General features: G+C 39.0%; 1 protein-coding gene across 2 annotated transcripts in view; it reads left to right on the plus strand.

The window, feature by feature from the left end:
• The window catches only part of KCNJ6 (potassium inwardly rectifying channel subfamily J member 6), a 170,007-nt gene that overhangs the window by 50,385 nt on the left and 99,764 nt on the right, over positions 1-19,858 (plus strand). Inside the window, exon 2 of one of the 2 annotated variants that reach the window (XM_075431990.1) lies at positions 18-66. The exons of the other annotated variant lie outside the window; for it this stretch is intronic. Within the exon in view, the coding sequence (XP_075288105.1) occupies positions 42-66 (25 nt within the window). The 5' untranslated portion in view covers positions 18-41. The remainder of the gene's footprint in view (positions 1-17; positions 67-19,858) is intronic. 2 annotated transcript variants of the gene reach the window in all.

Below are 19,858 nucleotides of genomic sequence, written 5' to 3' on the forward strand. Positions count from 1 at the left end.
TTTGTCTGTTCCCCCAGGAGAAGCCCAAAAGAGAAAGAGAGATGGCCAAATTGACAGAGTCGATGAGTGAGTACAAATAGGAAGTTCAAACACTTTCTTTTTCCATCTGTTCCCCTCCCTTACATAACAACACAAAACCGGAAAACAGTGCTTGCATTCAGGGATCTCATTCAGCGCTGTCTTCACTCCTAATTTCATCACAAATCATTCCACTCCTAAAAAAAAAAGGAATCCTCGAAACAGGGACTTCTTTTTTCTTCATACACTGTTTAAATCACCTGTATTTGGACATAAATCCAGCAAAGCAGCTACAATGTGTTTGACTTCATAAGCCTGAGTTTTACTTCAATAGAATGTAACTACTTGTGGACTTAATGAGTGCCTAATTTACTTGATTCAGGTTAATGCACACATTCCTTCTCAAATTTACAAAAGGTCACACTAAATCCAGTGCAATTATTCAGGATTGTTGCCTGTGCCAGATTCATTCAACTGGAGTTATGCCCGGAGATATATGTGCAAAGCTTTGCATTGATTTCACTGGTTTCTGAGAGGTGTGTGTTGCCTTAAATATGCAACCAACAAGAGGTAGTTTGTACTTCTTCCATAATATGGGATCTAGATAATGGAGTAGTGCCTATAAACATTTGTAGAAGAAAGACTCAGATTGGATGATCTGTTTCTGGACAAAAATTGGAGACAATTTGGTACAAAATCCTGGCAAACTGCTGTCTCTTTTCCTAAACTTATCTAGCTTCACAGCCTATGCAAGGTTATATAAATTGACTTTAAAAGGGAGAAATCTTTCACTCTGCTTAACCAGAGACCATAGAAAGACAGAGAAAGAGATGTGCATAAGACACATTTACATTATAAAGTGTTTTCTAGGTGGGTTTTTTTTCTGTTTGCATAAAGGACTGTTCCTAGGGCAGCACTTCCCTGCCTTTTTGCCTTCCCAGTTCACTTCACTTCCTTTGACATAGCTCTCTGTATCTCCTTACATATGCCATTGCAGGGCAGAGTCACCACTACTAGCTGTAGAAAATTATCTCGGTGTCAGAAACAACCTATCCCACAAAAAGGTGCTGCAGACCTGGGAGGCGCAATAGAGGCAGCAGAACATCCATGTAGCAAAGGCACTATTCCTAAAGCTTTGTGCACAAATGCAGGATGCAGAAGTCCACCTGGGAGCTCCTCTCCCCATAGGGAGAGCATTCTTAAGAAGTAGCAGACTACAGGCAAGGCATAAGATACAGGGAAACCTGCTGATGAGTAGTGAAGCTCTCATGAAAGCACTTGATGGAGTTCTTGCCATGGAGGTGTGCATTGTTACCTGAATGCTGTTCTGTCTGCTTCTTCTTCTCCCCCACTATCTGCATCTTGTAAGACCTGACAAAATTCAAGTTGCTAGGGGACATTCATAGATGAGATTTTCAATGTTTTGAGCTACCAACAGGATCCACATTCCTATAATTTCTGCAGTATTCATAAGTAGAAAAAAGTATTTCTCCATGGTGCAGCAAATGGAGAAACAGTGGTAACAGTGGAAAGATCAACATTATAGTTTAGCAAGGCCCAAAAGGACAATGATACCAGGCCCTAGAGAAACTCTGCTATAAGGAATGGTACTTCTGCTGCATTAATCTCTGTGGACGTACAACGTAATTCTTAGAAACATCCTGCATCCCCATCACTTCTCTGGTGTTACTGAATACTGGATAGCTGTATAATTCTGTCTTGATGGACGGGTGGGAGATGGATGGAAGAATGGAAGAACTTGTTATCAAAGGTGGAAGCAAAGAAGTAGTATATCTGCCCTATGCGTTAGGTACTTGCTGGGCTTTGCACAACCTTTCTGAAACAAGGTGAAGGAATTTCACCAACAAGTGCTAGGGGAAACCAAGCAGACTTTCCAAAAGGTCTGAAGAGTCAGAGAAGCAGCCCATGTAAAACACATAACTGATCAGGAACATGAGCGAAATATGCACTGTGCAGTTCCTTTAGGATTTGTGTTTGTCTTGCAAATTGCTTTCATTTGGCTTCTTTAAGATAGAAAGCTTCTTAAAAGAATTTACTGATGCTTTGCCTGAGGATTTATCCATACTTCATGCAAACCTTTTATGAAATTTTCAGATGATTTCATAACATTTTAAAATATTTTTAATAAATCATAAACTGTGTTGCAAGCTGGAAAGAAAATTCTTAGTGAACATACCACAGTGCTCATTTTAAATCTAGTGCAGATTAAAAGGAAATATATGGAATGGGGAAGCAACAAGTTGGCATAGGGTGGGCCTATGATTTGAACTGTAGGGCCTTTTTCTTGGAACTGAGAACACAAAGAAAGGCCTCCGAGGCCTTAAGGATTTCAAATGCCTCAAGAAATAGTTTGATCATGGTACCAATATAACAAAATTATTTGCCTTTCAGTCTTACCCAAGAGCTGTGTTTCTTGTCTCTTTCTTCTGTTCACATCTTTGCACAGTTCCAATCACCTTCCATCTACTGCTCTGTCTTTTTCTCTCCATCAAAATGCTTTATGACAAAGTTACCAAGCACTGCTCTCTGCCCCTTCTTCTCCATAAAGATTCTCTGGATGTCTCTGCAGTAAGGAAATCCCTGTATCTGAGATTCACTTCACACTGCACGCTAAGAGGAAGACTGAGAGAACACTGATGCAATAGTTGCTCCAAGTCTGTTACCTTCACCAGCACGGATAACAGCCTGTATTTTTGTCATGTCTTGCATTTCCATTCTCAGAGGATCTGTCAGATTGTAGGGAAGATTGGCAAGGAAAAAATGTTCTAATACTTTCTGTCCTGTTTCTATAGGACCTTTATGATGATGGAAAGATATGAGGTATCATGACAGAGCTGTGTACTTGTGTGTGTTGAGAGAACTGTCTGCCTTGAAAGTTAAAAAAAAAAAAAATTATTTTAATACAACAGGTAAAGAGCAAACTAGAAAGAAATGAAGAAATGTCACGCTAAATTTTTTGAGATAGTCCCTTAGAGCTGATACAGAAGCAGAAACGCATAACAAATAGGACCACTCTTTGCCCCGTTATTATTTTACAACATTTGCACAGAATTAATACAAAGCCACCATAATTACATTGAGCTCCAGGGAGCTGTCCAAGAATTCCTTTATAATGCCTTAAAATCCACATGCATTTTGAAATTTCTTTATAGCCCGAGTTGGGCAATTTACCCCATATAATCTCAAAATACTTAAAAGCTGAGCATACACATGAAACCAGGAACCAAATTATTTGCCCTGTGGTTTTTGTTTTCTTGCATCCCTGTTTTTCTCACACTTCCCATGCACTGGTGGTCTTTTTTAACCCAAATTATGCCACCATCTTGCCTGTGAATAGCTAAATCACAGCAAGTAAGGCAGGAGAGCAAATATTAAGCAGTACAGGAAGGTATCAGATGTTCAGCCTGATGTATTTGGCCAATATGGAAAATTAGATATTATGGGAAACTTCCCATACAGAACTATTTAGTCCTCAGGAATTATCACCATTTTGAATACTTTGGGGAAAAAGAATTGTCACAAGACATACAGTGAGTAGCCAAATATGGTGATGCTTTGACAGTACCTTGGAAAAGTCCTTTTAGTGTCCAGTGTTATGATATCAAAAGGAATTTCCTCTCTAGTTCCATCTGTTTCTTCTCCTGCTATCCAGCTAGTCAAGGTGTGCAGCATGTTCCTGAGTTGTCTTGGGTGAGAGCAAGCTGTCTACATTACAACCCCTAATTGGCATCTGTGGGATGTCTACCTTATGCCATGGGCTAGTTCACTGCTTCTTTTGCAACATGGTGGCTCTCAGACTTGGATATAGAACCTGCAAAGCTCTCCTTGGGTCCTGATATTCCTAAAAGCCCTGCCAGAGATGTGCCTTCTGCTGAAGACCAAGTGAGAGTATCAATGTGTTCCTCCCCGTTCATCCTGACTGAACTCTGAGGTTTCCAGGTCACATGTATACAAACAAGTTTGTACAAACTCTTCTCCCTAAGGTATTGAGGAACTCCAAGGCCTCAGCTCCAAATTACTCAGAAGCATAGATCTAGTGTGACATATGATGGCTGCAGCATAATCAATGTGTGACATGAGCAGTATGAACTTGCCATGGGCTAGAATTGCAAATGGGCATGGTTGACTGCCTTAAAGCACTTAAACAGGGAAGTGACATCCAATTAAGATGTTGTCTGGCAGCAGGGGTACATCAGTAAACAGTCATGTTTGTTCTGCTACCCAGTTAAGCCACATGATATACCTGCATGAGGACAGCCAGGGGCAGAAGAGTTGGTTTAAAATAAGGATGTTCCTTCATCTGTTACAAAAACATGTGCTCCAAATGTCTGTAATTTTACTTCCAAAGACAGTGAAATAATGAATACTGAGACCTTAGATGACTCTAGATAAAACCTTCTGAACTATGAATACCATGAATTTTACTCAGGGTGTGTAAAAAAAAAAATAAAAAATCAAGCTAACCTGAAAGACTTTCCAGGAGCAGACAAATCCTAGGAGAGATCTGATTTGTCACGGAATGCTTTTCCCAAAAGTTTTCTTTTTCTTGCCTCCAATGTCTGAATTTCAAGTGTCTCTATTGCTGTCTTATACTTTTAGAGAGGGTTTATAAAAAGAAAAATGTTTCTGCTTTGAGTTACTTAAAAGTCACAGCATTTTTAGATTTACATGTGCCAGGGTAGTCTGGATTTTTTTCAGCAGTTCTGATTATTTGAATTGTTGGTTTATGACATGCAAGAAAAATGTATGGTACATTACAGTAAATACATATCCAATACACTCTCTCTTGCTGTAGGACATTGTGACCTTTCTACTTCAACCTTTTTTGCCCAGTACTACACCTTTTATCTTTGTCTTTCGTTCAGAAACATAATCTTTTTACTATCACATCACAGATTGTGGTACATGCACAAATGCTATCTTGTGTGAACACAATACCAGTTGTGCATGCACAGAATCAGGACTTCAAAGAACTGATCCTAAAGCATGAATCCATCTCATTGGTCTAGAATACTGATTCTTCAGTCTCACAAAGCATTTCTAGGTACAAATATCCAGTTCGACGTTTTCCACTGGTATCAAGTACCATCAATTGTTGGAAAGAGCAGATTCTTATAATGCAAAATTCAAGTGCAAAAACACCAAAGCATTCAGAAAACTCGTTCAAGCAAGACATGTGTCCATGCTTGAGAAAGTTAGAGTCATTTATTTTCAAGATACCCAGTTATCCCTTTATGGTTTGATTTTTTTTGAAGGCATGCCAAGAGTAGAATAGAAAGACTGGTTTTCCCACAATATGTATTTACATCATCTCTTACTTTTCAGTAAGAAAAGAGTTCTATTGTAATAATTATTTCTGGAAGAGCAGTTTTGTAGTAAATATTAAGCCATAGAGGCAAATGTTTTATTGAATGGAACATGTAATTACTGTGGATTTGATACCGTATATATAGATTGATAAGATTTATTTCAAAATTAACTCCTTAATTTTTTGGTCAAATTTAAATTATAAGTAGCCAGAATGTGTATTATTTTATTAATATTATTGTTGTTGTTGTAGTTGTTAGTATTTCAGCAGAAATTAGCTGATGCATATAATGAAAAGAACAGAAAGAACAATGCTATTATCATTAAATGAAAATACAGTCTGTTCTTCATGGTAAAGGTCAAGTTCTGAGAGAATGAGATTCTCAAACGGGAGTTCATTATGCAAGAAAGCAAGAAGTTCTGTTGTTTCAGTGCTGCACTAGCAGGGGCTTAGAAGAACTGTGAACTTATATATGAAAAAAGAAACAAAAGAAACTTGTCTTAATCAGGAAGCTGACTGACAGTATTTCCAGTATTTCCAGTACTCAGTATACAATGATGTGAAGTGTATCTGCTTTGCATTCTCTGAGCTTGTAAGGGTCTTGTCTTTAATTTCTCTCTGCAAGTGTGAGGGACAGAAATGTTTTTTCCCAAATGAAAACCAAGACTTATGTATAGTCCTATGATTCTAGAAGCTTATATTTTTCAAAAAATTATTAAATTTTTATAGTACTGCTAATATTACATTGCTAAGCTAAAACATTTGTGAAAATTAATCTCAAAATATCACAGAAGAGATAACCAAGTGCTGAATTATGAATAAAGTAAAATTTTCTGGTTTTCTAGTTAGGAACAGTGATTACATACAGGCTACATTGTGCTGCTTCTCACTGAAACAGTCTTCCTGTTACTTACACCTTTAATAACATTTCTTCTATTGATGTTGCCATTTTTCATGGTAGGTGTGTGTTTCAATACTTCCCTTCCTTTTATTAGCTCAGGATAACCCATTTCTAAAACCGAAGCTACAGTCAGTCTGACACTATTGTAAAATGCCCCGTACCTTTCCTTTGCATTGCTATGGTCCATGGCACAGCAAAACTGGGTTTTTCAGCCACAGACTTCCCAGAGAAAACACTCATCTTCTATACTAAATCTAAGTGTTCTAGACATGAAACTACTAGATAAAACAGAACCCAATTCACAGTCATATTGCATTAACATCTTCTGATCAGCAGTAGGACAAAACTGTAAATCCATATGAGATTTGGTATGAGATGTATTTAGATATGAGACGGTCTTTAGAGGGGAAATACAGGACCAGTGTTTCTGGGCATGACCAGAATTAGTTATAGCATGTGCAGAAATTTAATATTGAAAGCAGAAGTCACTTCAGATTTTAAGTACCAGTTTTTGAGAACCTCATATGGGACTGAGTTGCCACAAATGTCAGTTAGGTGGCTAAAGTCTTGTTTGAGACATTTTCTCTCATATCCTGAATAATATGAGTATGTTCACATCTGGGCCAGCTGGCATTGCACTCTGTCTATTTCCAGCTATTTGGGGCTTCACCTCACAATTTTAATGTTTTTCTAATGCAGAGCTTTTTTTGTATTTGTTTAACACTTAAATCTTCCAGAGGTGCTAACCCACAATGGACTTCAGTTGAAGAAGTGAGCAGTGTGCAATGCTGAAATAAAAGCCCACACTGTTTATGTAAAGAGCAGGAAGTTCATATTCACTCAGGATAAAGAAGTCATTAGAGAAGTCTAATCAGTTGTCTTCACAGAGAGCAGATGAGTTGAATTAAATGGCGAAAAACAGGATCAATGTTTCTGAAAGCTGTAGAAAACTGTCTGAGCTGGATCAGGCTTATTGAGTTATCAAGCAGATAAGAGACCATAGTGGCTTTTAGTTCTAGGGAATAAGCATGGCGTGATGAATAGCAAAGAATGCTGGTCAACAGTTAAGGGAAAAACAATCCATTAAAAAAAGGTATCTGAGATGTACAGGAACAGCTGTTAAACAGGTAGTACCATAAATGCATTGGATTTTGAAATCCTTAGACTTTGAAAATGAGTGGTAAAGAAGTCCAGAATCAATGGATGGAAAATATTATAGAGCATGGCAGGATAAACTATTTGAAGAGAAAGAGAAATACTCCACTTCATTGGAAAAAGGGCTCAGTTGCATTATTCAATATAAACAATGAGAGAAAAGTCTTATCATGGTATTTTTGACAGATGTCTTTTAAAAGCCTTATAATCGGGTATTAAATTAATCCCTAAAGCTAGACTATATTCTCCCTGTATCTTTCACCTGCCTCCATTGCTCTTCAAGCATTGGACAGGGGATAACAGGGACCATATTAACCATGTTACAGGCAAAATAATGCCTACAGGTCAAACTTTCTCCTGTGCACAGAACACAATAATTGAAAGTGTATTATTTCTGAACCACTACCTGCACTCGTAGCTCAAGTGCTTCTAACTTTATTTACCACTGTTTCTTTTACCACAAAACATCTTGAACTACATGGAGGAGAAAACCAAAAAGACTCCAGAAAGAGTCATTACCAACAGTAAGAGAACTGTTAAAATATAAACCAACAAGGTAGACACCCGTAGAAGAGTCCTCCTTTGAGCCGATGCAGCACTGTTTTCAGATGCAGGGATAGCAGTGATTGTGCAGTGGGGCTGTTCTGCACCCCAGCATCAGTCTATCCCAGACTGCAGTGTTGCTTCCTTCGCTGTCTCAGCCCAGGCCTGTTGCACAGGCATATCTCTCTGAGGGAAAGGGAGGACACAGCTGTGTGCATCTGCTGATCCTCACTGTTAGCACTTTGAGCTGGATGAAATTCTGCCATATATGAAAGATAGCTCCATCTTCCTATAATCATCCCTGCTGTAAATAATTCCCCTCTCTCCCCTCTTTAAATATTTGTCAGCTTGCAGAACCCCTCTCCAATCACCTCGTAATTGAACTCGGATTTAGATTTTACAGTCCACTTCAGCATTTAGGGCCTTCAGTCCTGGTTGTTCTTTGCTGAACTCCCTCTACTTGGTCATCATCATACTTCATAAGCACATTTCTTAATCCACATACCTATATAAAAAAAAACCAACAGAAGACAGAAACGCTAGCACAAAAGAAAAGAACACTGGTAGCAGCAAAAGTAGGCATGCAGCTCTTCAACTAACTGGCAGTTAAAAAGGAGTGCTTAAGACATGTGGTGTTTCTTTCACTCTCAACACAGAAGTAGCAGCAGCAAAGTTACTTTGAGAAGCCTAGATCTTGCATTGACATATCCCTTTTCATCTGGAACTCTTCCATTTGATACTGGAGTTGGAGTGCAAGCTTCACTTTCGTTCTTATTTGGCTTAATGACTTACATCATTTAAAAAAAAAAAAAAAAGGCAAGATGCTATAGCTGAATATCGTTGAGCTAAGTTAACGCATCAAAATCAATATTCATCCAAAATAAAATCCTATGTTTCCTCAGGACTGACACAGGTGATTTCAGCCCAACTGATGCAACAGTACCTCAGATAAATGCATTTCTCCTGCCTGCAGCAGGTCCTGACAGCACCAACTTGTGGAGAGGAGATGGCAAAAGACAGGTATCAGAAAACCTTAATGCCATCATATCTGAGGAAATACTTTTCATATAGAATGTAGCCTCCAAAACATTTTGCCACAAAGTACTGTAGAGTAGATTAAGAGTTTAAAAGAATCCTAGTAAAGATGGGCTGGTGGTCTGCAAACATGCAGTTTGGTGATTCAGACATTTAAATACAATGAGTTAGAAGGAAACAATCCACTAGGAGGAAGGTTAGAAGGAGATGATTCACTTACCAGTAAAGACTAGGAGAAAAGTTATTCTGTGGAACAATCCACAGAAGAACTTCACATCAGTCTGCTTGAGAGATTGCATTCTATCTCCCTCTTCATCACCTGTTAACACCACCTATTACCACCACCAATTTCGCATTAGTATCACTCAGCATTTATAGCTTTCCCTGTCTTCCTGTCATTTTAAGGCGAGAGATCCATTTAATCCAGTGTCAGTATGGGCCACCTACGTCCACCTGAGCAGCAGTAAGAGCTCTAAGCACGGATACAAAACTATTCTAGTTTGGCGCTGAGACCTTAAAGATCCTATTCCCAAACTCAAGGTAGCAGCTTACAAAGACACAGAAAACCCAAGATACTTCTGAAGCTGAGTAGAGTCACTGAGTACTGTTACAAGGGCTTTCACTGAGCCCTTTCCCAGCTGGGTCCTTCCTCACTCAGCTAGTGCAGGGACAGAGAGCAGTGTAACCAAAGAGGCTGGAGACAAAACCCACAACATAATTGGCTTGTATAAACACATACTTTCTGCTTCATCTCCATAAATTCAGTCGAAATTTAGTGGTATGTAAGTGATTGGGCTCAGTCCTTGGGTGAAATTTAATTGGTTGTTTTATCTGATGCTCCTGTCTAACTCCAAATTTCTTCACGCATCTCACAATTTAATGCATGTAACAGTATCAGGCTCTGTTCCGCTACAACTGATTGTGAATGACTGATACAGAGATGATTATCCTTCCAAATCATGACACTTTAAATTACCGTTTTCATTCATTCACAAGAATTAAATTCACAGAATGATTGTCATCATCTAATATATTTATCATTGTCAGACTGAGCCTGCTATCTCTATATCACAGGTTTCCTCTGTTGCTCCTAGGAACTTACACAATGGAGTCATGTCATGCGTCATGAAGCATTTACTAACCTAGCTGCAAATCAAAAGGGCAACAAGTAGCGTGATTACTTGTCCTTAAAGTGGCACTTTTTGGTCGAATTTAGAAAACCTATACTTTCACTTGACAGATTTGGGAGGCAGTTTAAATATCTTGTTCTGCTCGGTTTCTAGTATTGTTTGAACAGTTATTTTAATGATAGGCAAAGAATAATTTCCTCTGAAACCTACTGAAACACAGGATGGTGTATTGGCGCACACAGTATTATCTTTTTTTCTTTTTTTAATAAGGCAGAAAAGAACTATCTACACACCTCCTGCTAAGTCAGTTTATTTTCTATGGCATATTGCTCTTGCATGCAGTTGAATGTCTTTTTGGTGATAACATTATTATTTAGGGGAGTATTACTATTTAAGGCACAAGTAACTCATTCTGTTGTACTAATTTGTGGGTGAATGCTGCATATTTTTAGTATCCATTCAATCACACGTGCTAGACTGTAATGCTTAAAAATGAATTCATGAAGAGCATGATACAAAACCCATTAAAGTGAACAGAAAAATTCCTACTGTTTTTCTGCCTCCCTGATTTTGTGAGGTGCCCATGATGTTAACATGAAAAGGAAGGAAGGAGAGTCATGAACTCATTTAAATGGTTTCTTTATGTCAATAACTTTGAACAGGTAGACCCCTGCATTAAGGTAGCACTCCACTGACTGCTAGCCAGGTAGAACAGTCCACACAATGGAAAAACTATCAGTGTGAAGGTCTGCAATATCATTGTGTTGCCATGTCTTGAGCATGTGGTAGGTTTTTAAAACCCAGTGTTTTCTCGGTTCATTCTGTGCCGCTTTTGCAAGAGATTCTGCTCTGGGCATCAGCACGCTGTTGACTGACATTTACAGAACTCCCAAAGGCTGCTAGGAAAAAAATATGCTTTGCAGGCGTGAGGGCAACATTTAAAACGACTGTGTTTCAAAGCAGCTTGAAACGGTCCAATTTTAAAGTACATTTCTTCAAATCAGCACAGTTCACCCTTTGTTCTCTTTTGGGGTAGATCTGAAATGACCACGCAGAAACCTGTTGGCAAATAGGAGGACTGGCAGCAAAGCCAGAGTCAGGCTATTGGCACAACTCTGTTCGCTGTTCAAAAATATCTGTAGAGCTTTGTGCAAATGCCCATGAAGAAAAGTCAGGCCACAACTGAGAACCTCCCTCTGTTATGTAGAGCCACAAGGAGGAGACAGTGGTCTCTGTGACCACTTTCACAGCTTGAATGGAGAAGTCCAAACGGTAAACCTCCTAGCCATGAGGAACCTGATTTGAAGCCCTGGAGAAATATTGTTGATGGGAGAGATTTACAGTGGGATTTAGGCTTCATACTGTAGAAGTGATTTAATGAGAATTTGTGTGTCAAACCATTTACATGTAGGCCACTTCCAGCAGGTGTCAGTTCCATCCCCAAACACCCCAGTGTTTAGGAGCAGCTGGTTGACTCCCTCTGCCTCACTAGGAAAGTCCAGTTGTCCATATGAACCTTTCACTCCTGCATGCTCCTATTTTGGACACCACTACTGTAATCAAACCCTTCTCTTCTCCATCCCTCCCACTTCCAAATCCTTGACAAAATATCTTGCAGATCTACATCTTCCCACTCAACAGCAGACAGCCTGGAAATGGTCTTAAATGCTGTTGAAATTGATCACTGGATTAGGTTTCTTTAAGTTGTCACATTGAATGAGCAATAAACAGACTCCATAATAGTATTTGTCTTAGAAAACTAGGGTAAAAATCCAAGACCTGTCATTAAACTCAATAAACGCCTTTCCAGTAACCATTGCAAGTGTTGTTGGTTTAAATGCAGTTATCCTTTTTCCATGGCATTAAACAGTCATAGCAAAATAATTTAATAATTTAAAAATAAAAGGAGGCAAAAAAGCAACAAAATTATACAAAATTTATAATGTAAAAGGAAAATGAGTGTTGAGAATGTGTATTTTTAACCTCAGCAGTGGTGTTACATGATGGTTTTTAATTTAAAGAAACTCTTTTCAAACTTTCTTTGGAACAGAAGTACATCACTGTGACAAGACCTTTTTTTTTTTTTCAAAAAGAAAATACATTGAGAAAGGGGGCTGGGGGGATCTTATCTTTATCAAGAGATTATAATTTCAAATTAAGTCTGCATTGTGTGTTACTATAGAAACTCCCATTTTGTGGCATGTTTGTGGGGAAAAAGTCAAAAGCTGCATTTTAATGAAGGCAGATCACACTTTAGCTTCCTCTGTAAAGCAAAATAAAACAGAAGTTTCTATCAGAAATATAATAATTGCCCAAAATAAGGTGAGCTAATTAAGGTCATGGGGAAGGGATATTAAATCCTGAAGTGATAATATGTCATGTTCGTTTTTCAACACTAGTCTCCACCTTACAGATTATGTATTAGATACTGCAGGAGTCTGATGGATTGAGAGGCTTGTTGCCATGGCAATATTTGCTGCTTTGCTGGTATTCCCTACAGAAAGTAAAGGGTTTTTTTTTTCTAGTCAGTTAGACAAATTGGCTATATATAGAAAGAGATGTTGGAGAACTGAAACAGCAGAATCTGGTGGGGGCAGGCTGGGGGAAGGACTGACATTTGTAAGTCTGAAGGAATCACAATAGAACACATATTGATGAGGAGTGAGGGGGGCTGCTGAAAGAGGGAAAGAGAGAAAGGGAGAGGGCTGGAGAGGGATGGAGAGAGGAAGGAAGGAAGGAAGGAAGGAAGGAAGGAAGGAAGGAAGGAAGGAAGGAAGGAAGGAAGGAAGGAAGGAAGGAAGGAAGGAAGGAAGGAAGGAAGGAAGGAAGGAAGGAAGGAAAAGTGCTTATATGATACTTCTATAATATCTCCTGTTACTAGGGGCAGTGGGGCCAGCAAAGGAGAACAGGTAGTGTTGCCTAAGAGAAAGCTACAGCTGCTGTTGGTTAACTATGCTTGAGGTGGTTTACAGCTTCAGGGAGAACTAACAGCTAATAACCACCAAAATTAAAAAAAAAAACAAAAAACACAAACAGCCAATGGAATTGCTTACCACTGAAATTGTCGGTGTAAATTACAAATTGAGTTCCAAATATAAGCTGCCTTCTTCTGTTCTTTTTTTTTTAACAAAAATCTTTGCTCACAGCATTTTTAAAGCAAGGTGTTGATACCATTTCCATCCTCCTCTTGGCACAGTGAAAGCAAATGTGCTTCAATCAGATGTTAGGGAGTACTGTCTCTTATGTATAGTTCAGTCTGTTGCTCAGAGGTGTGGGAAGAGTGTGACAATGTGCTTTCATTTTAATATTAGCCCATCTCAGCCAAGCATCTATGGATTACTGCAGAGGAAAAAAAAGACTGTTTTGTTTCTTCCTCTTTTCCACTCCTATCCCTTTTATATGCAGAAATGCACCAAGCAATCTATAGCATCTGCCCTGAGGTTAGAAAGACACTATTCCCATAAGACTGATGAGGCAGCTCTAACTGTCCTCGGTGCCAATTCACTTGCAGTACCCTTACCCACTGTTTCTTCCTCCTTTTCATGCCAGTCATCCATTATAGTTTTTAATTTTTGGAGTATCAGATACATACACTGACCTGTACAAGAGGCAATCTGTGGCAAATCATTAATACAGTTCTCGCACAGGAGAGTTCACGCTTCAAGCAAGAAGACCACAACAAGGAATATTTACTTTGGTGACCACGACTGACTGGCAATTTCATGGCTATGGGACATCCTGAGGAAATGCACTTTCAAAGGATGCAGGGTGAATAGACAGAGGAAAGAAGAGCAGGTCTGCAACAAGGATCTGATTTCTCGTGCTTTCTGAAGGGCAGAAAAAGCTTCAATTTTATAACAGAAAGAAAAAGTGCTAGCATAGAGGCAGAAAAGACTGGGAACATAATCATAACTAGTGAATAGTGAATAGTGGAGGGGGATGTGAGAGTATATGTGTGCAGAGAGGAGCAAGAGGAAATCTTAGCAGCAGCTTTACAGACAGTTTCAGCCTATGTATACTGTACAGAGTGCGTATTACAGCAGTTTTAGTGGTGTGATTAAATAGAAAAGACATACAAGATCATTATAAAAAAACTTTACCAAGCAGTGAAGTGAAGGAAAAACAAGGGAATTAAAGATGATACTGAAATGATTAAATGCTGTGGAGACAGAAATTACAGAGTCCTCTGTTCACACCAATAACTAGAACTGGGAATGATGACAAGAGAGGTTTTTTGAAAGGGGGAAGGAGAGTAAGAAATCCTTTCTTAGATATATTAACATTCAGCTGTCAGATAAACGTTAAGAAAATTAAACTAGAAATCAGAGAATTAATTACAGTTCAATAGGAAAGTTGGGACGGAGAAAGAGAAAGGAAAGAATCTTAATATTCTATTTTCATCTGTATAACCTCATAAAAAACACACCTCTTTGAAAGTGTAACTACTTGAAAAAAGTTCTCACATAACTCATGGTTCCAAACCACCGGGCAGAGGGGTGGCGGACAATGAACAGGGATCAGTAGTAGAGAGAATATCGGGGCAGAGGGGTTCGGGCTGATGCGAGTGGGGCTAAGCAAGCAATGCCAGCAGAGACAGAGGTCAGCTTTCACTCCTATCACCAGCAGATGTATATAAACACAGTTGTTGAATCAGAGATTGCTGGGGAAAGAGGAGTTGCCTCCGGCTTTTTTGTTGGTTTCAGTTTTTTGTCCTGAGGGGAAGGTTTTTCCCCTACCAATAACCCTCACATAATAAATGAAAAAAATGCAGCATGTCATGGAAGCAGGCATAGTAGAATCAACAGGAATGGATGAGAGTCTATAAAAAAAGAAAGAAAATTAAAGGAGCTCAAAAATGGCAGAGATCCAAGAAGAAGGAGCAAAGAATCTGAGAGAGTCAGAGAAGAGAAGAGTACAGAGTATTTATTACAGATCTACAAAAGCATAGCAGGGATTGATGAACTCTTTTACTAGAACAAACAAATTAAAGAGGCTATTAGAAACCTGAGCAGGAGCAGTTTCAGAGGAGTAGCTCAAGCGAATGCTTTACAGGTGTGACAGAAACAGAGAATTAGCATTGTCTGAGGTGTCCTTTTGGAAATCCTTAGCCACAGTGTGTCTCTCCATGATCAACACTTAGCATTTCAGAAGTATTATCTACCTAACCATCATAATGTTGCTGAGACATACCACTAGGGACAAAACCATGTGTCCCACAAAACCATACTGTCCCATTCCAGACACCTGGCTATGAAGCCAATGGGACACTGCTTAAATAAATGCCAAGTGTACACCTATATGTACAAGAAGTCTGACCTGATTAAGCACAAGTAGTGAGGACCTTAAGTTTCCACATAAGGCTGTAGGTTACCCTGCCAAGATTTTCAGTGGAAATAATAAAGAAAATTGACCATAACAAGGATCTGGATGGGATGCACAGTATCAGGCATTCCCAAGATGGCAACAGAAGAACAGATGCGGTGTTTTATCTTTTGCCTTCCACCAGCAGTGGGGAAGCTATTACAGAAGCGTCTGTTATTGATTCACGCTGCTTAGAATCCATTTATACTGGCTGGTTTTGGAGTCATTATAATTTACAGTCTGTCATGTAAATTGTTCTTGGTCTGTGAAATATTGATCTGTTAAATAGACATGCCATGCATGCACACTGAACACATGGACTCAAAATCCTTGGGGATTTTGCTTTTTAAACAACAGATTATTGCCCACATTCACTATCTAGTTCTACAAACAGCTCAGTAATTTCAGGCTTTAATATCCTCCTCAACTCTCTTCCCACACAACTAGAGGTAATACTTTACGTACTAGGGCTTAAAGACCTGACTTTCTTTTCATTAAAAATAAATTAACTTTCAAGTGCACAAAATATTCCTTAAATATCTTGAATAGATATATACACAGGCATATATGCAGATTTGTGTATGTATAAATGTATATGTATCTTACACAATCTTTGATTAGATTATTGAGGCTGGAGGAGGTGGTGATTGGACTGACTTCTTGGATGAAGATTTGTTTTGGCTTTAAACCTTACACAGCCAGTAACATAAAAGAGAAGTTTTGTACAGCTGATCTGTAAATGACAGTGACATATGAGAGGAGCAGGGGAATAGCAGTTGTGTTTGTACATATTCTGTGCCTATCACCCTGTAGTCTTGAAGCAACCATGGTTTCAGAGCACCCTCAAGCTTGCTAGTGCCAGTACTAACATGCCCAGGTCACAGCACTTGCTCCTGTATTTCCTCCTGGGTTGTCCTGTGGGACTTTCGACACGGTGTCCAAGTACTTTACAGACAATAAAGGAAGTTATTTCTGGCTCCACCTTGCAGACAGAAACTGGCATGGGAAGTCAGACTTCTGTGCCACAGGCCACTGGAGGAACCAGAGACGATGGCTACGACTAACAATGTCCTGAGCCCCAGTCCGTTTGCATCCCAGCTGGCCTTCTGCCAAAGGTGCTAAGCCTCTGCAATGTCAGGTGCGACGGCTCGGTAACCAAGACTAATAACAGAATCTCCTGGTCTCAGATAAGCACCCAGGAAGTGAAGAGTTTGTGTCCTAATGACAGCCAACCACATCTTTAATTAAGCATTTCTGTAAGCTTTCAAAAGGGACAGCTAAATGACAGTTAGCGACCAAGAACTAAACAGCCTTCTAATTACAAGGTCATTAGTTATATGCCTGTGAATTTTATGAGTGAAAGACAAATCAGATGAACAACCAGCCACCTTTTTCACTGCATGTCCCTGATTCACACACTACACATCACTCATGCAGATGGAGATTTCCCACAGAAAATGCAAAACACAATTAGACACCTCATTATAAGTACTCCTGTCCTAATTTTGCTAATGTTGTGGCTTTAAAAAGATCTTTTAATAGTTATTTTTGCATACCAGCTCTTCTTTCTAAAAGGAAGAGGAAGCTACCTGTCATCATGCAATGATGGGATACAGGTTCCATCAGCAGCAGATTAAAATATAGATCTCACATTAGTGCAGCAGACTCCTTACTCCATCCCTTGGCACAGAAATAACTGCTCAAGTGGCAGAATATAGTTCTCATCCTGCTTGAACCAAGCACTGGTACACTGAAATAGCAGTAGGTGTGTTGTAACCCGCACACCAATAATTGTGCTGCGCAAACAGGATACTCAAGAGGAAAGAAGCACAGTTTGCTCTGAAATACAGTGCCAGTGGCTTTGATGGGCAGAGATGCTGCTGAACCCATGGTCTGATTCTGCTGTCTGCTCTGCCCCATCCCATGAAACACAAGGCCTAGCTTTCATCTATGAAGAGCCCTTGCTGATAAGCAACTTCTAATGCCAGACCCCTGAAGAATGCAATTCCTTCTTGGCCCAGTGGTTGCTTCTGGCAGAGAAAGCATGGTAGTCGTGACCAGACTGTATCTATTTCTCATCAGACTGTTCAGCCTCTGTTTTAAAATAAGTGAGGTGCTGGAGCAATGTACTCAGTGCTATAAACCACGGATGGATTTGGAGGAATGCTGCCTTTTTTATGGCATAAACCATAGGCAGAAAATGCACCTGCTATAGGGGTGGAGAAGGCTGTCAGAGCCCTCTGTACCTTCTATGATGGCAGACCTTCACTGCTCTACAATCAGAGAAAATCCAGATTCTCCTCTTTCATTTTTTGGCATAATTTCTTGGCTGCTTCTGTCCAGTAGTCCTATATGAATAAGGAAAATAGTCTTCATAAACTGAAATAAATCTACATGGCAAGTGGCTGTTATTAAAATGCCTGTTGGAGAGTTAACATCAAAGAAAGGTGAGCTTGCAATGTATTTGTCTTTGCACATCATATGAAAAGTCATCTGAGAGAATCACTGGAAATATGTTCTCACAGATACAGTGGAGAAGCACTTTAATTTTTCATCTCTCACTGCCTACAAGACAGATAATACATCACTCAGTCCTCACACCAAGGTAAACAACACCAGCTACAATGATGTATGACAGCAAACACTAGCACAACACCTGAGATAATCCCGTACAGAGAACAGATGTGATTTATCAAGCATTTTGTATTCACATACAAAAAACCTAGCAGCAGTAAACTGGTTTACTGTTTCGTGGAGAGAAGCAGACATAAATTTCCTCACATCACCTAAACCAGTTTCAAGCAGAGCTGAGGATTCGCCCTCTACATGGGTTCTCCCAAGGAGGGTGCAGCAGAAAGCCCCTGCCTTTAGCACTGCAAGGTCTCAGTGCTGCTAATTCCCACAGTGTCTGCGGTAAAATCCAACAACCATTCCAAGATTATGACTTTGTACTGTGTTTCCACCAAAAAATCCAGCATATTGACAGGTTTTTATCTCGGACTTGAATTAATGGAGCAGACTTCCCTATATATTATGAAGAGAGCAATAAGAATTTTGTCTTAAAATGATCTTGAAATACAGTCACACGATGGACTAAGAAAGCTACCTGTTTGGAAGATGAATTTCAATGTAAGGAAAGTCTATTTAACAAAGCCAGTAGATCTGGAGTCACTCCAAGAACACACACGTATACAGGTTTTAAAATAAAAAAGAATCCATTAGTTCTTCCATAGTATCAATTCATACAAAGCAAAATATTTCTTTGTAGTTTTCCCCCCAAAACTGAAAGTATTTAAATGGATTACAGTCCTTTAGCACCATCTTGAGAATAAAGTGACAAAGTTAACACAGTATTATTTTACTGCAGCAGTCATTTTGTCTATAGTAGTGTAGAAGACTGATAGGGTAACTTCTTGTTCTTTCTTTCTGTAATCATTGCTTCACATTATTTTATATTCACCTCACTAAATGCATCCAAAGACCAGAAATGTATATCACTGAAGATTATTATTTGCTACTAGGTTTATTATATAAGCAATACAGTCCAGCAAATGACAGAAAGCTTTGCAGCTACACTGGCAACACTTTAATGAAATGTCATTTTAAGACACATGCTAACTAGATTTGATGGAAGACAGTACAGGAAAGTTATCATTCAAATTTTTGAAAGTGATAACTATTATGAAGACTGTAAAAACATGACAAGTAGAAATTGTTACTCTGTATAGTGTGTAATTATTTATTGCAGCTTTATGATACAAATATAATGCTCTATGAAAAATCCCTCTTAAATATTATTTTAAAACCTCTTCCTATAAATAGCTAGCGAAAGCATTCATTTCCTTTCCCTTAATGAATTAGGAACAAAAGGTCACCAAACAGGAACTAAACAGTTAAAAGGAAAAACTGATACAAATCTTTTTTTATCTCCAATATGCATGAAGACTGAATCTTAAGCAGTGCTTACGAAAACTAGAGTCACATTCATGTGACACACTCGTAGGTGTGTACACAGGCAGGTACACACACATAGACAGAATACAAATTTTCTAAATATTCACTTTCATTGCTCCATATATCTGAGGTTGCTGGAGATGTGGCAATACCAAAATTAATAATGTATTAGATGAAAATTGTTTCATGCATATTTCAGCAAAGTTGTATAGGCAGTACTTCAAATCTTTGCTGTCTGGGAGATTTTAAACTTCTGTTCTGATTTAGTGCTTGTGCAAATGCAAATGCAATGGATGAAGCCAAGAGCAGTTGAAAAAGATGCCTTGCAAGCTTCCCCTGACAAGCTTGCCAATGCACCTCATCGTCATGCTTCCATATCCCTCCTGGTCCTGCAGGTCCTGGTTCGCTCAGATATGTGGTAAGGAGTAGTTG

Source organism: Opisthocomus hoazin, chromosome 1 (genome assembly GCF_030867145.1).
Source record: "Opisthocomus hoazin isolate bOpiHoa1 chromosome 1, bOpiHoa1.hap1, whole genome shotgun sequence".
Taxonomy (NCBI): Eukaryota; Metazoa; Chordata; class Aves; order Opisthocomiformes; family Opisthocomidae; genus Opisthocomus; species Opisthocomus hoazin.